This window comes from Athene noctua, chromosome 25 (assembly GCF_965140245.1).
Source record: "Athene noctua chromosome 25, bAthNoc1.hap1.1, whole genome shotgun sequence".
NCBI lineage: Eukaryota > Metazoa > Chordata > Aves > Strigiformes > Strigidae > Athene > Athene noctua.
This window is the reverse complement of record NC_134061.1, coordinates 2608677-2625214: the sequence shown is the minus strand read 5'-3', so window position 1 is coordinate 2625214 and position 16538 is coordinate 2608677. Positions and strand designations below refer to the sequence as shown.

Here is a 16538-nt window from a genome sequence, read left to right as displayed (position 1 = left end):
ACAACACCAAAACCCACGAAATCGTCGGGTTTTTGAAAACACACGAAAAATGCAAGCGGGTGCGTGTGTGTGTGTGTGTGACACGCACGCACACCGTGGGCACATACATGTGAGGTGTGAGGGGGGGGGGTCACGGTGACTGAAAACGCGAGGGATTCCTTTTTTGCCCCCTTTCTTTTCCACAGGCAATAAATTCAAGGCTATAAAAATCAAAGAAAGCTAATGTAAGTTTTATTAAACTATTTAACCATCACAAGTTTAAGGCATTCTGTAACAAAGCCGGATCAGTGGCGCACTGTATTTTACTAGCCTTGTAAAGTTAAATGAAGGCTTCTGATTTCAGCAATGTGGGAAAACTATTTTAGCCCGAGCAAAGCAAGCCTGAGATTATGCCGCCAAACATGCGAACACATGTTCATAAACAGAGCTATTCGAAAGATATTTTCACGTAGATATATAAGCTTTAAGTCTAAGGCAGGCTCTGGATGCATACAGGGGTTGCGGCTCGGCAGCTGGCTGGTCGAAGTTGCAACGCCACGTCTATGCCAGTGACATCTTAAATTTCATATTTACCCCCATTATTTTACCATGTTAACAATCCATTTTCCCATCCCAGCTGGTTAATTATTTATAACGCCCTCCTCACCGCTCTTACTGCCTAGATCCATCTTTTTTTTCTGTACAAAAACGCATATATGTGTGCATTTATGTGTATATGTGTAGTGCACGCACATAACATATGTATATGAAATCAAGCGGGGGGGGGGCGGGTTGTTTGTATTTATTCTCTGTTTTTTTTGCTATCGTACTCTGGAGCCCGCGTGGCAAAGAATAGCTTTTATCTCTATTCCCCCATGATGGTTATTAAAGGCAAAGCGAGCACATCAGCATCTTTCTTTAAAAAAAAAAAAATTAAAAAAAAAATTAAAAATCAGCTTCCCCCCCCCCCCCCTCTTTCCGGACACCCCCTCTCCTAATATTTCAGGAGCAAATCTAGGAAGGGATATTAGCCCCAGCTCTGGCCGTTTGGTGGCTTTTCGAAACTCCTGACGTTTTGCAACATTGCATAAACATAAAACAATCCATCCTTGATATGGAATGCAAGGGCGGATGACAGCGCAGCGCAGCCCCCTCGGCTTCGATTGATTTACGCCGAGACTGACGCTTTATCAGGCACACGAAAAAAGTTTGACCAATCATTTTGCTGGGAGCTCACAACACAGCAGCCCAACTGTACTTTGTTGGCTGGGAAGTTGGAGAAGGGGGTAGAGTACAAATCTAGATCTGTCCTATATATATATATATATATATATATTTTTTTTTTTTTCCCTCCATTGAACCGTGCTTTGTATGATGTCTGAGAATGTCCATTTCTGGGACTCTTAGCAATTATTATGTCGACTCTATTATAAGTCATGAAAGTGAAGACTCGCCTTCAGCTAAATTTTCATCTGGGCAATATACAAGTTCCAGGCAAGCTGGGCACAATGAGCATCTAGAATTCCCCTCCTGTAGTTTTCAGCCAAAACCTCCAGTTTTCAGCGCCTCCTGGACTCCTTTGAATCCACATTCTTCTGGTACCCTTCCTGCCGTCTACCATCCATATATTCAACATCAAAGCGTCCCATCTGATAGCAGGTATCTACGGAGCTGGCTGGATCCAGTACCCAGAGCAGAAAACCTCCCCGGGCAGGGATCTGTTAAGGCAGAGCCGCTGCTGGGCCGTCCCGGGGATGTCCATAAACAGGGAACACAGGAGTACAATTTAGAAACTTCTGCTGCAAGGGAAGGGATCGTTTCCAATCAAAGGCCCAGCTTCGAGGACAATAAAGTTTGTGAAGGAAGCGAAGACAAAGACAGGACAGATCAAAGTAAGTTATAAAAGTGAGGAAGTAAACAGTATAAAAGCTGGAGGAGGTGCAATAAAAGGGGACAATGCTGCGTAAAGTTTAAAATCAGGGCTTAAAGAAAAGTCTCAGCTTGCTGATGCCAACCTAAGGGGAGAGGTGGGGAGGGGAGAGGGGTGGCATTGTCTCTGCCGGTAAATAAAAATAAAAATAAAAATGAGCGTCGTCTCTGAGCTTAAACAGAGTCCAGAGCGGACAAAAGCTGGAGAGAGTCACCCTCTTTCCTACAGAGCGCTGGCTCCGGCAGCAGAGACCACTTTAGTAAGCGGGAGTAAATCTGCGCGGGTGCGGGCGGTGGGGACGGGAAGGGACGGGGGGAGCCAGTAAATGTCGGGGCGAAAGGTAGGGAAAGGGGAGCGGAGGGCGGCTGTTGGGGGAGAAGAAGAAGAAGGGGGGAAAGAGGAGAAATCGCGGAGGAAAAGTTCACGTGGGGGGATGTAAACAGCAGCGGGGGCTTCTCCGCGCCCGCCGCTCCCGCGTACCCCGGCAGATGCGGGGACCGGCTCGCTCCCCTCGGGCTTTTGGTGGCGGTGTCTTTGTTTTATTCCTCGTGTTTGTGTGTTTGTTTGCGTGTTTTTTAATTGTTTGTTTATTAAATGCAACCGTTCAGGGTATGAATATTTCAAAGCCACGCTCCTTCCTAGCTAAAAAAAAAAAAAGAGGAGGGAGGGGGTTGCTTGCAACTTAATTAGCTTTTATTTGTAATGTAGCCAGATTGGGGAAACACTTAAACTTCAGCATGTGTTTTTTTTCCGCGAGCTGGCTTGTCTTTTTTCCCCCTGAAATATAGAAAAAAAAAAAAAAATCACTCGCCTAGAAAATATCTAATGCTACTATCAATAATGTCATTAATAATACTATTATTAACAATAATTATCATAATTATTATAATAGTGATAATAATAATAATCATCATCATCATGCAATGGCGTTTGAGTAAGAAAGAATCAGTATCTTCACCTCGTGCCGATCCGCCTGGTACCTGGTTTCCATCTGAAAGGTAAACGGGAGCCAAAGCCCGAGCAGGAGGCAAAGAAAGAAACTTGGCTTCACCCCCACGGTAAATATTTTGTAGTGAAAGCCGAAGTTTTCCAAACTGCCAGAGGAGCAGCCCCCGCCGAGGGTATAACTCCTCGGAGTCTGTGCAGGACGCACTGACACAGTCATTTTTTTTTTTTTTTTTCCCCTTGAATTAACTTCTATTTTTTTGCGCCCCCCCCCTCTCAACGTGGAGCAGCAACAGAGATTGCCATTGCAAGCAGACGATTAAAAATACAGTATATTCTCGCCCCTCATGATTTCCTCCCCTCCTTGTGCAGGATGTTATGGTGACTTTTTTTTTTTTTTTTTTTTTTTCCTATCATTTAACTTGCACACAGACACACAGGCACACACACACTCACACACACACAAAAAGAAAGTCCTATTCTATTGTACTGGGCAGAGATCCAGAACAAACTGCAACCGTGAGGTGAATGATTTGAGAGAATTAAATATCCAGGTTCTGTGCTCAATGTCCCTGAAATTGAATATATAAAAATCTTGTCCAAGAAAATGTTATTAAGTTATAAGTAAGAGCAGGGACCCGCGCTAAGAGGATGCTGTGTGGTTTCTATGGCATGTGGTTACGATGCATATTTTGTTTTAAATAATAGTTTAATTTGGGCTGATGTTGAGAGCCTGCCAGGGCTGGAAGACGGAGCTGTTTTGCAGAAAGTACTCCCACCAATTTCCCTGACTCTTTCAATTTTTGAAAGTATTTCTTAATAATGAATCTCCGCCCTGTGTATGGCGCAGGGATCTGTTAATTTATTTGCTGGATTTTTAAAGAAAAGATGTGCCAGAGCCTCTTCCCATTCACTTCCCTGGTTAGGGATTTGTGTAGAGTGAATAAATAAAGCAACACTGGTGTTTAAAATATCTTGTATTTTAACGATCCAAAATATGACCAAAAAATAAAACCAAAGCGAATAAAATTCTGTTATGAAGCAGAGCCCTCCATTGCCATTAAAGGATGGGTAGCAGGATTAACAGTATCAATTATTAACAGCTTTCTTCCTCTTTAATATTTAATTCTGCATATTAGATCAAGTCAATTACATTAAGGAAATAGCCGTGCAAATTTGTAAGAGGCAGTACTTACAGGGGAAGATTAACCGGATTATTTTTTTAAAATATTCAATATATTTCATTTTACGTAGAGGAAACGTTCTGATGGCGCACGCGTGTGTGTATGTATATATTTATAATGGTCCATTTAATTGGTGTAAAAGGTTTATGGCTTCAGTCATAATTTCAGAGGAGGCAAAGGAAATAAAATAGAAATACGTGGTCTGTCTATAACCCTGCGTTTTACTCTTTCCCGCCTCTCAGTTACCCAACGGTCAGTTAATATTTGCATGTGATTAGTAACTTGTATTATTTACCCGAAACCCACTTCACCTTTGGGTGCGACCTGCACCCCCACCGTGTCTGTGGGGATGTTTTCTACTCCCCAAAATGTTGCTTTCTCCCCCCATCCCACCCCCTGGAATAGGCTCATTCCTGAAATATCCCTTTTCCAAAAGATTCCCACGTAACTTCTCCCACACGCGAGGGTGACGGGCAGCCTGTTATTTATTTTTGGCTGCATTCGCAGCTCTGCAAATGTCCATGTCTCTGGGTAACACTGTCCAGATCTCCGGCAGCAGAGTCCAGCCAGCCCTCAGAGGATGTTTATTGTATCGAGACCGTTTCTTGCCACATAGCAAAAAAATAGGCAGGATTTATGAAAGGTTTCTCCAGACCTCCTCTCTCTGCTCTTTTTCTGCGCGATGCGTCTGTAGGAGTAAATCTGTAGACACGTGGGAAAACACGTCTGGAAAAAAAAAAAAAAAATTTTTTTTTTTTTTTTTTTTTTTGCATTGGTTTCTTTGTATATAACGTGCGCAACGTGCAGATGGGCGTTATGCAAATCTTTAAGCGCATGTGGGTGTTCACCTGGCATAGAGGGACCTGGGGGAAAGTGGGGGGAGCTCTGCCAGTGGCACGTGTGCACCCAAACATACGTGTGCGCACCGACACGGAAACATGTGTGCGCCCAAGTCACGCGTGTGCGGTCATGTGTGCGCCCAGCCACACACCCTGGGAGGGGTGGGGGGGTGAGGGGGGGGTGTATAAACAGAAGTCTGCGCGTACAGGCAGCGCAAACCCGTGCTCCGCGGGTCCCAGCCCCCCCCCCCCTCCCCTCCCCTCGGGAGGGATGGGGTGCGGGTGAGGCGGTATTTCGGGATCGGGCCCCCTCTCCTCCGCACCCGCGCAGCCTGTGCTCGCCCTGACGATCCCGTGTGATTTTTTTTTTTTTTTTTTTTTCCCTACGGCCTCCGCTGCTCGCTCCGGTGCCAGGGAGCATTTTTCACCCGGGCGTGCATATGCGGATGTATAATCTTAATATTTGATGGCATGATTAAAACCTTCTGAGAAACACTCAAGCTGCATCGTATTGATCTTGCTGCTTTTCTTTCAGCCAACCCAGCTGCCAGCTGGCTGCACGCCCGTTCCTCCAGGAAAAAACGATGCCCTTACACCAAATACCAGACCCTGGAACTAGAGAAGGAGTTTTTATTCAATATGTACCTGACGAGGGACCGTAGACACGAAGTGGCCAGACTCCTCAACCTGAGTGAGAGACAAGTCAAAATCTGGTTTCAGAACCGAAGGATGAAAATGAAGAAAATGAACAAGGAACAGGGCAAAGAATGAAAAAAAAAAAAAAAACAGAAAAGCAGCAGCATCCCCCCCCCCTTTCCCTCTTCCCCCCCAGCTCCCCGACTCCGCGGCCGCGCACCCCCCCCTGTAGTGCTGCCAAATCCCCCAAACACGAGGGGAAAACGTCCTCGTTTCCCATCTCCACCTTTGCATGCGAGATGTTGCTTATTATTCTTTTTTTATCTTCTTAGTATTGCCACATAGGAGGCAACTTAGCCAAAACTGCAGCTCCTTTTTTTGGGGACACATGCTGGGTTTTGTTTCTGTTGTCTTGTTTTCTTTCCCTATTTTTTGTTTTGTTTTGTTTCCTTTCTCTTTTCTTTTCCCTGCAGTGTAACGTAGACACAGGCTCCTGTCTGAGCAGCAGCTTTCCCTGCTTGCGTTTTTCTCCATGGAAAGCAAGACGGCAAACACAACTGGCCACAAAAAAAAAAAAAAAAAAAAAACAACCAAAAAAAAAACAACGGCCCAAGCCCCCACCAAACCTCGCTGTCTTTCTTTCTTTCTTTATCCACGTAAGGACAATGATTGTCTATAAACACCCACAAAACCCCGGCGCACCCACACCGCCACTCTCACACTCACACGTTGAGGTGGCCAAGGAACCAGACGATTTAATTAAACTACTGCAAGACAGACACATTCGTAAGACTTGCGTTTAATTGCACCCAACAAATCATGTTCAATTCGCCAACTTTATGCTGGGGTAGTCGGTTAATGACAGCCCAACTCCCAACTGCGCTGGGTTCCCCCCCCCTTTTTTTTTTTTTTTTTTTTTTTTCCCTTTTTTTGGGTTTTGTTTTAGATTGTTTTATTACGCGGGATTTTTATTCGAATCGTGCCATGGCAGATATGTGACTTTGACCTGAAAGTTTAGTAGGATCCTTACAGGCAAACCTCCTCATCTGGTAGTTTTATACTGGGTCACTTGGAAGAGGAGAAAAGACGGGGAGGGAGGCGAGAGAGTGTGTGGGGGGCACTCTCAGAGCCGCATTGTAAATTATTTAGGAGAAAAAGGGGCGGAAGAACCCCTGCCAACTTATTCCTAACTTTTAGAGGAGAGGAAGAATGGGATTTTTCTAGTTAAAAAACTACCTTAGTAGAGCTATAAGGGAGGGGAAGGTTGTGTTCTTAGTGCTAGCATATTTATAATTTATTGTGAATTGACTTTTCCTAAAGCAGTAGGCTGTTGCAGAGATAAAGTGCCAACCCTAGCCTGTGTGTATTTCTTCCCCCTCCTGTTTGCTGAAATGCTTTTAATACTTGAATGTCGGTGGGGTTTTGTTGGGGTGGGGTTGTTTTTTTGTTTGTGGATTGGTTTTTAGGTTGGTTGGTTTGGTTTTTGTTGTTTTTTTTTTTTCGCCTGAAGGGAGCTCCCGGCATGTTTTCCCATTGCCACCCGCTTTCCTCCGGGGCTCGGTGCCACGCTGGGGCCGGGGGCCCGTCGTCTCCCCGGGGAAGGAGCCTCGTCCCGCGGGTGGCACCGGGGGATGCGGCTGCTCCGCGCTACGCCCCCCCCCCCCCCTCCTTCCCCTCCCGCCATCCTCATCCCCATCCTCATCCTCATCCCGACGAAGCGTTTAGAGTAACAAATCTAGACCTTGCTGGTCTCATGCCATGCCGGCCGGAGCTGATTTCTCATCTGACAGATCCGCTGGAGGTTTCTCCAACCCGCCCGTGCGGGACTGGTTTCCCTTTATCTCTGTAAGACTTAACTTTGTTTTGGGAAGGGAGGGAGGGTGTGGGGGGGTGGGGGGGGTGGCAAGGGGGGTGGGAGGGCCGGGGGGGTTTAGTACCAGTTGATTATATGGTGGGTATTGTAAAATGTGTTTGTGGTTGTGTTTCTGTGAATGTTGAAGCTCGTTTTCTGTTTCTACTGTGGCTTTCTAAGTATGCGAAGAGTTCTGCAGTTGATAGTGGATGGAAAATAATCGAAATAAACCTCTCTCGTTTTCTTCGTGTGCAGATTTGTATATTTAGCTGCCAGGAGGCTTTCTAGGAACAAGGCGAGTGTAAGGTGGCTTGTTTTAATAGGGTGGGGAGAAAAAAAAAAAATAGAAAAAAGAAATTTATTTCTGTCGTATGTGTGAACGAACCATTGGAAACCTGATTTCAGAAGAGACGAACTTGTGTATCAGCGTCAGGTTTTGTGAGACCACTTTTATCTGCTGAACAGAGATTGCTCTGGGAAGAAGCGATAGGCAGATTTTCGGGTTTTTTTGGGGAAAGTGTTCCTGCTCCCCCCCCCCCCCCCCCATGATCCAGAGATAAGAATCAAGTAGATGCGCCTCGGTGCACTGAAATTTCCACCACTTCATTTCCTCTTGAAAGGGGAAAAAAATTTTTTAAAAAATTAAAATCTTCCACTCGACAAGAAACCAGACCTTAAGCGTTTAAGACCATTCCTCAGAAAGTGGTTGGGTTTTTTGTTTTGTTGCTTTTTTTTTTTTTTTTTTAATGCCTAGACTTTCTCACGTAAAACTTTCCATCATGAAGTAGCTCCTTGGGGGCTTCAAAATTTAACTGTTCTGTTGCCGGAGGGAGTTAAATGTAACCAAACTTCACCCTGTGGCAAAGCCCCAATCTCCCTCCTCGAAACTCAATTAAGAAAAACAGTTTCGGAGACATTTTGAGCTGGGGAAAAAAAAAGTTGGTGGCAGCAGGATCGTTTCTCTAAATCCGGATTTATTTAAAGGGGGGAAAAAAAAAAAAAAAGTGTGATGGAAAAGATGATTTAGCTGTGTTTAAGCTGGGCAGTTAAATGTTTCAGTTTTGTTTGATTCTTCTCAAGGATGGATGAAATTTAAAACTGCTCCACGCTGAATTGGGGTATTTCTCATATCTCGAACTGAGTATGGACTTGCCTAAATCCTCATTCCTCTATTTTTCAGACGCGTATCTGTGACTTAATTGATGTTTGTAACCCATCGGCCACTCGGATTTAGAAACGTTTTTCACTTTCCTTAGAATTGTGGTAAAGAGCGGATATTTTTAAGACGACAATATAAGGTTCTTTTTAAATAGAATTTAAAATGTTAGTTCATTTTATTAGGAAATATGCTTACTTTAAAAATGTTGGAAAAACTGTCTTCTGTAGCATCAGCCCGGATGTATTTTCCAGAGATGTTTAATGCTCCAGAATAAAAATCGATTTTAGAACAACAAGCACCTATATGTCATTGTGTTATACTGCTTCATCTAAAATTTCAGAAATATTTTCATTGTGTTTTCCTGCGTTCTTTAGTGACTCGTTAAGTGTATTATAAGAATCAATTTTTGCTTAGGTTAAAAAGAAAAAAAAAAAAAAGTCGTCCAGAGACAAATGGAAATAATTCCTCTCCGGTGTGGCAAGTGCTTACTTGGTCCCATGCAAACTTGCTGCGTTTCTAAATATTTTTTTAATTTTTAAATTGGATATCGTTAATCTCTAGTTACATTTACCAATGTCTGTTTGTTTGTTTGTTTATTTGTTTGGTTTTGAGGGTTTCATCTTTGCATTCCCGCATCAGGCTTAGGGGACCAGAAGGAAAGGCGCGGAGAGGACTGGCTTTATTCGACTTTCTTTGGTTTATTCCCCTACTGCCCAAGGAAAACTTTGCTCGAGAAAAATTAGAAACCCAAAACAAACAGTAGAAAACCCCACCCCACTTTCCCTGCTTGGCATCACCTCGGATTTGACACGCGGTTCCTTTTTCCAAGAGCTCAATGAGCGGTTCCTATAATTCCGTCTCTAAATTCGTTTGACATTTTATTGCTCATGAAGAAATACAAGCGCTTGGAAAGTGTTTCTATCTCTATATTTAAAAAACAAACAAACCCCAAGACCTGCTCTGCCCTGCAGGAAGCAGGTAGGGAGAAATATAACCAAGAATCTCTTTCCACTAATTTTTAACATAATGGGAGCTCTAAAGGGCAATATTTCACTTCTTTAAAAAATCCTTTCTTTGGGGCAGCGCTGAAAAGAAAACAAAAGAAGAAGAAAGATAGTTGGAGCTTACTGAGGGAAGAGAGAGAAAGGGAAGTAACTTGTCATAAAAAAAAAAAAAAAAAAAAGGGAAAATTCAGTGCAGTGTGCTGCAATAAAAGAATATGACCGCTATAAAACTTTATAGGGTATAAATTTCTGAAGGTTAAGGAACTAAACGGCTGTAAAGCAAACAGTGCAAGAAAACTTTCAGGAACTCCTAAATTACTACAACGACTTGGGAATGTGGGGAAACCCAACGTGTAAATGCTCTTGTTTCTGCTTCAGCCACATACAAAGTTCCCCTCTTTTTTTTTTTTTTCCTCCCTTAAGGGAGGAGGTAGTTAAAAAATAAGGCGGGGGGGGGGGGGGGCGGGAGAGGAGAAGAGAGGGAGAGAAAAGGTGGGGAGGGACTTTTGCTAATTTATTCTTCTCTTGCAGATGCCGTGAAAATCCAGCGCTCTGGATGATTCCCTTTGTTCTTTTTTTTTTTTTCCCCCCTTTCTTTTCTTTTTTTTTTTTTTTCCCTTTAAAGCAATTCCAGGCTGTCAGAACGCTGAGCCATGCACACAACAACAACAACACACACAGAGGGCCCCCCCCCCCCCACACTCACACACTCCAAGTTCTGGCGAGACGTCTGGGCTTGGGAAGCTCTTTATCGGTTTACAGCTCTGGCCTTCCCCCTCCAGAGCAGAATGACCAATTGTTTAGTCTCGGAATTTGAAACAATAGCGGTTTTCAAAAGCAAACCCATTTTGCCTCTTTTATTGCCGGGTAGAGAGCGACTGGATGCTGGAGATTCCCGCGCGTAAAACTTCAGCGCTGCGGAGCGAGGAGGAACAACTCGGTTTTCCTTTTTCTCCTTCTTTTTCTCCCTCCCCTCCCCTCACTTTTAGCTGGTTTGATTTCCTTCAGGTCCGAGCGGGACCCCCGTTTTTCTTGGTGTCCCCCCCCTCTCCGGAAATCTCTCCGCGCCCCCCTGCGCAGGTTGCGTCTCCGCGCAGCGCCGCGAGGTGGCGCCCTTGCTCCACGTTAGACGCGCGTCTCCCGCGCTCGGCCGCGGGGCTCGGCGTAACACCTTGATTTCATTAGCGACAGCCACCGGGCTGTTTGCTGGCGAGCATGAATAATCCCGAGGCATAAAATATAGGGTTAATTATAGCTATTTTGCCAATTTTATAGGTTACATCTATTTTTTCCCTGCGAGGGTAAATTATGTGAGGCTTAACCAAAAAAAAAAAAAAAAAAAAAAAAGAGAGAGGTAATCTGGAGGCGCTGTGCCGGGGATGCGGTGATAGGTGGGACACGCATCTATTTTAAATGTTCATTTAAAAAAAAAAAACCAACCAACCAAACAACAACAAAAAAACCCAAAACCATCGGGTTTTGTCTTCTGCTGGTTGGGCTGGAGGTGAGAGGACAGCTCCATTATCGCCAAACCGAAGATTTACGTTTGCAGGACTGAAAAAAAGAGAGTGGCTCCAAGATTTCGGGGAGAAAGGCACACACGGAATCAAACCATTTTGCCCTGGCTTTTTCCTTTAGCCGGTGGGATGTTCTGCGTTTTCTCAGCTCTTTATTTTCTATGTTTTAGACTCACAACCATCGCCGAAAAAAAACCCGAGTAGATGCTTTTAAAAAGTTGAACCGGTCATTTTTGGTATAGTTGCTCCGTCTTTTGGTGATGCTACTGCTCTTTGCCCAAGGTCTTCACTTAACATGTTCGGAAATATTTTTAAATTCTACAAACCAGTAAAATTAATCCCAAATGCTGTTGACTTCACAGCGTTTTGTGATACGTACAAATACTCCGCTCCTGCAGCAGCCACAAAATTATAAACTTTTCACACCACTTAGTTCACTTTTATTTTGACCTTTGTTTCTTCAAAATGACAAGACAAAAATCATTCAGACCTTCCAGTCCTTCAGCTACAAATAACACGGGAAAAGCGTGGTGGTAATAATTTCAATATAGGTTTTCTTTCAAGTTGTTATTTGAATTTTCTGAATAAATATTTCCCCGAAGTCACACCAAAAAATACGCCCGTTCCCCGATAAGCTGCTTTCTAGGGGAGAATGTAACAAATTAAACCAATACACGCGACAGAGCAGGATGCGATATGGTGTTATAAAAGGCAAAGTTTAAACATCTCAAGACTCTTTCAAAATGCTATAAAATGAAACACAAACGTAAACAGGAATAGATGGGAAAAATAAAGACAAAATCCTGTCCTTGTGCGTTCAGTAAAACGCAGAGTGAAAAGTTAAGGTTTACCTAGGAAAGGGTTTGGGGTTCTTTTTTTTTTTTTTTTTTTTTTTTCCTTGTGAATTCCTAATAAATCTTTCCTCCACTGGGTATTTATAAATTATCTTCTCTCTCACAGACACACACACGCACGCACGCACACACATCCCCACTTGCTTTTTCTTATAATAGAAACATTTTCCTTTCATCAGGAATCTGAGTACAGTATAGGAATGATTTAAGATCAGCCATTGATTTCTGGGGCATTGGTGAGTTACCATCACATCATGACCATAAAATTCTACTGCACTTGATAAAAACGTTAACTTCCAAGAACAACTTCACTCCTGCCTTCTTGGGGTCTAGAACGGGGAATTCCTGCTATTTTTTTACTTTACAAACTTCGATAGATGGGAGTACGCCTGTAAATACACATAGAAGAAGACAGCTCCTTTTATAAAAATACTTTAGTCGATTTAGTCGATTCTTTTTTTTTTTTTTTTTTTTTTTCTTTCTTGAAAATTCTAGCACCGAGCATCCCTATCCTTTGCATACATGCAAAGCTCTATTTACTTGTGTGCACCATTTCTGGGGTTTTATGTTCAAAGATGAAACCAAAATCTGCTCAATCGACAATAAAAGTGTTGAGAAAAATAAAATGTTAACTTCTCTTTTAGGGGGGGAAAAAGCCTTAATTATACCACTGCAAGTACTCCAACAACAATAATTACTTGAAAAGGCTCTTAGACTCGACTGAAATTACCCCTACACAAAATAAAGGAAACGTATTTACTTAAATTATTTCTCTAAGGATGGTTTTAAAGTTTTATTCCGTTACTATCTTTGTTTTCTTTCTTTCTTGCTCTCTCTCTTTCTCTCTGTCTTAATTCCCTGCCTATCCCCACTGCCAATTTTAATGCAAGTTGTTTTGTTGGGGTTTTTTTTGTACCAAAACCCTGGCAAGACGGACTAACCGAATCATTTCAACTTTTTCCTCTTTTCCACGTTGTGGAGGTTGAAAATTATCCCTCAGTCCCAGGCAGGCACGAATGAAACCGTCTTTAATTCACCTTTCTTGTGTCAAATCCGCGCAGACGGATGCAATGGGAAGCAGCAGAAATCTACCCAGAGAAAAAGGGGAAGAAAGAAAAAAAAAAAAAAAAAAAAAAAGGTTTAAAAGAGTGTCTTTAGCTCCTATTGAAGGCTGAAGGATTGGAAAATATAGCTGGCATTGCGAGGGGCTTGGAGGGGCGTCGTGGGTGTTAGGCAGGCTGGGGCAGCGTTTGGGTTGGGAGGGTTTGTTGTCGTTATTAGCTGAAATACGTCTCGGTAATATTTGCTGACTGCGATAAATGAATTTCAAAATCTACCCCCTGTGTGTTTAGATGGTGGAAAATTGCAGCGTTGGCATCTTAGGGGTAAGTTTGCTCCGTTGTTACCAAACGCCAATAAAATAGAAAGCCTCTCCTCTCCCTTACCCCATCCCCCCCTCTTTTCTCCCCAGTTTTCATTAGAAGTATCATGCAAAAAAAAAAAAAAAAAAAAAGTTATTGAGGAGGGGGGTGAGGTAGGGAAGAGCCATCAGTTACTGACCATAAAGGTTCTGTTCTGGATGTGATAAGCGACACAATACTTTTAGTTCCCAATCATCCCCAACCACATCTTGAACAAGTCCTCGGCGGGGGAGGAGGAGGCAGGGAGGGGGCTGCGGGAGAGACACAAAAAGTCAATGTTATATATGAAAAACTATAATCATTTTAATTCAATATTGACACCTCAACATCTCGCTATAATGCGGACGGGTCCAATCGAAACCTCTGGTTTATAGCAGTAGAGGAACGAACTCATAAAATCCTAACGGCTTTTATGTAGTGCGGTATAAACAACAACAACATCCCCTGCTTTATGGCGTTTTATAGTTTGTTAAACAGTTTACAGCCTTTTTTGGGGCTATTACAAATGCAATTCCCTTCATGTGATAGTTAAACCTTTATCAATAATAAGGAAATTGATCATTAAAATGTTAAATATGACTACCTCGTTTGTTTTAAAATATGTTTAGGGTAAGAAGCTGTATGATTTGATAACTTGTATTAAAATACCAATTACATTTATAGGACCTTTTAAAACTGGTAGCAATTAAATCGTGTTCTTTTACAGTTTTCCAAAGCGACCCTGACATTTAAAAAGGCTAAAACTGCCTCGTTAAAATTTTGAAATTAACGACTGCGAGCGCTTCTCTTTAATTTTCCAACACTCCCCAAAAATCAATCTTTTGGGTGGTCTAGGTATGTGATTTGTTGTGAGGCGAGCGATATCTCATTAATGTAGGTAGTTAAACATATTTAATCCGTATATTCACCCCACCTCCTTCTCCCTTCCCCTCTCGCTCCCTCTCTCTCTCTCTCTCTCGCTCCCTCTCCCTCTCTCGCTCCCCCTCGCTTGCTTTTCCTTCTTTATTCTCTCACACTCTTCCTTTCACAATCATGCAGTGCAGAGTCCGTGTGGAGTAAGGAGAAGCCAATAGGATGAGGTTTTGGTAATAGATGCAAATGATCATGAAAAGACACTGCAAAATATGAAACAACTCATTTGCGCTGAAGTAAATCACTGAAAACTGTTTATGAACTGGCATCTCTTCTTGGAAATGTAAAGCGAGAACTCTTTAAGTGGCGATTTTTTTTTTTTTTTTAGGGGTGGGGGGGAGGAAAGAATTCAATATCATGCAGGCTTAGAGTTTTGATTATATCCTCCTTTTATATTCCTGGAAATCACAAACTGTCGTTGCTTAGCATCTTAGCGCTTTCTTTTTTTGCTAATAGATTCCCGTGGTCTGGTTTGGTTGGCTTTTTTTTTTTTTTTTTTTTTTTTTTTAAATTTTCTTCCTCCTCCAAACAAATATTCTTATTTAAATTAAAATGAGCTCTTATTTTGTCAACTCACTCTTCTCCAAATACAAAACCGGGGACTCCTTGCGTCCCAATTACTATGACTGTGGGTTCGCTCAGGATCTTGGGGGCAGACCCACGGTGGTGTACGGACCCAGCACGGGGGGCACCTTCCAGCATCCGACCCAAATCCAGGAGTTTTACCACGGAGCATCCTCACTCTCCAGCTCCCCTTACCAACAGAATCCCTGCGCCGTGGCGTGCCATGGGGACCCCAGCAACTTCTATGGCTACGACCCCTTGCAAAGGCAGAGCCTCTTCAGCGCCCAGGAGTCGGACTTGGTGCAGTACACGGACTGCAAGCTTGCTGCCAGCGGCCTTGGAGAGGAGGCGGAGAGCTCGGAGCAAAGCCCTTCTCCGACCCAGCTTTTCCCCTGGATGCGACCGCAAGGTGAGGCGAGATGGAAAGGACAGCGAGGAGGCATTTCCTGAGCCCATAAAGTAGCCCCCTTGCTTTCTTTCTGCCCCTCTTGCTTGCTTGCTTTCTTTCGCTCCCTTTTTCTTCCCCAGTGACTGTATTTTACTGCTTTATGGGGGTAAACTTTTGCACTTGTAAATTGCTTTATAGTTTAATTACCCTGAAGGAGACCTTTTCTTCTGGGGGCTGAGCGAGCCGGGCTTTCTGTGGAAGGAAGCGTCCTTAAAGTTTATGGCACTTTTATAGCCTCAAAAAGCCCCTTCATTTTTGTTTTGCGTTTGATTTGGGATTTCGGTGGTGCTCGCTTGCTCTCCCCGAGCTGCAGCTTCTTTTTTTTTTTTTTTTTTTTTTCCTTCCCCGGGATCCCAAAGAGCCGGAGTCTGTTGTTGTTGTTGTTGTTATTGTTGTTGTGGTTCGGGTAATAATAAGTGTGCAAGTGCAGGCTTTAGCTGGGCTGCTGGAGTGGGCTGGTGGGTGACCCCCCCCCTCCTCCCCTGTCACCATCACCCCTTTCCTTTATAACCATCTTCCCTTTTATAATATTCTACAGGAGCCTTTCCCTCTCCCTGCTCCCTTCCTGCCTCTGCTCCTGCGAGTCCTTTCTTCCTCCCCCTCCCGTGCCTGGGTGTGTGTGTGAGTGTGTGAGCGGGTGTGAGCCTGTGTGTGCCTATTCCCGAGCCTGGTTTATGTATCTTTCAACCTCCTTCTCTTCTTCCCCTCTTCCACCCAACCTTTGCAATTCCCCAGCAGCCGCTGGACGGAGGAGGGGGAGGCAAACCTACAGCCGCTACCAGACGCTGGAACTGGAGAAGGAATTTCTATTTAATCCCTACCTGACCCGCAAACGGAGGATCGAGGTCTCGCATGCCCTGGGATTGACAGAAAGGCAGGTCAAAATCTGGTTCCAGAACAGGAGGATGAAATGGAAAAAGGAAAACAACAAAGACAAGTTTCCCAGCAGCAAATGCGAGCAGGAAGAACTGGAAAAACAGAAAATGGAAAGAGCCCAGGAGGTGGACGAGGAAGGGGAAGCACAGAAGGCGGACAAGAAATAAAAGGATTTTTAAGGACTGAAAGGCAAGCGCTGCTGGGGTGGAAGAGCCCCTGAGCCCCACGTTAATGGCAGTTAATGTAAGGGAGGGGTGGGAAAAAAACCAACAATGCATAGAAAAGAGAAAGGGAAAAAAAAAACAAAAACAAAAAAACCTTTTATTGCTGTAAAACAATATAGCTGTAAGCACCACTTTCCTGATTATCCTTTGATACAATGAACAGTATGCAAAAGTGATCGGGAGGTCTCTCCTGC

At 43.6% G+C, this 16538-nt stretch overlaps 2 protein-coding genes across 3 annotated transcripts; both read left to right on the top strand.

The window, feature by feature from the left end:
* The first annotated feature begins 1363 nt into the window (after positions 1-1363).
* Positions 1364-5690, top strand: HOXB9 (homeobox B9). Its single transcript, XM_074926877.1, has 2 exons — positions 1364-1871; positions 5413-5690. The coding sequence occupies exons 1-2, from the start codon at positions 1364-1366 to the stop codon at positions 5646-5648; spliced, it is 744 nt and encodes a 247-aa protein (XP_074782978.1). The 3' UTR covers positions 5649-5690.
* Positions 5691-11607: 5917 nt separating this feature from the next.
* HOXB8 (homeobox B8) lies at positions 11608-16287 on the top strand. 2 transcript variants are annotated; one of them, XM_074926873.1, is made up of 3 exons: positions 11608-11636; positions 14781-15205; positions 15983-16287. In XM_074926873.1, exons 2-3 carry the CDS (start codon positions 14785-14787, stop codon positions 16285-16287), a joined length of 726 nt encoding a protein of 241 aa, XP_074782974.1. In that variant the 5' UTR covers positions 11608-11636; positions 14781-14784. The 2 variants fall into 2 exon arrangements, with proteins under 2 accessions (XP_074782974.1, XP_074782973.1); XM_074926872.1 differs by lacking the exon at positions 11608-11636 and having other exon boundaries at positions 14785-15205; positions 15980-16287.
* Positions 16288-16538: the final 251 nt, after the last annotated feature.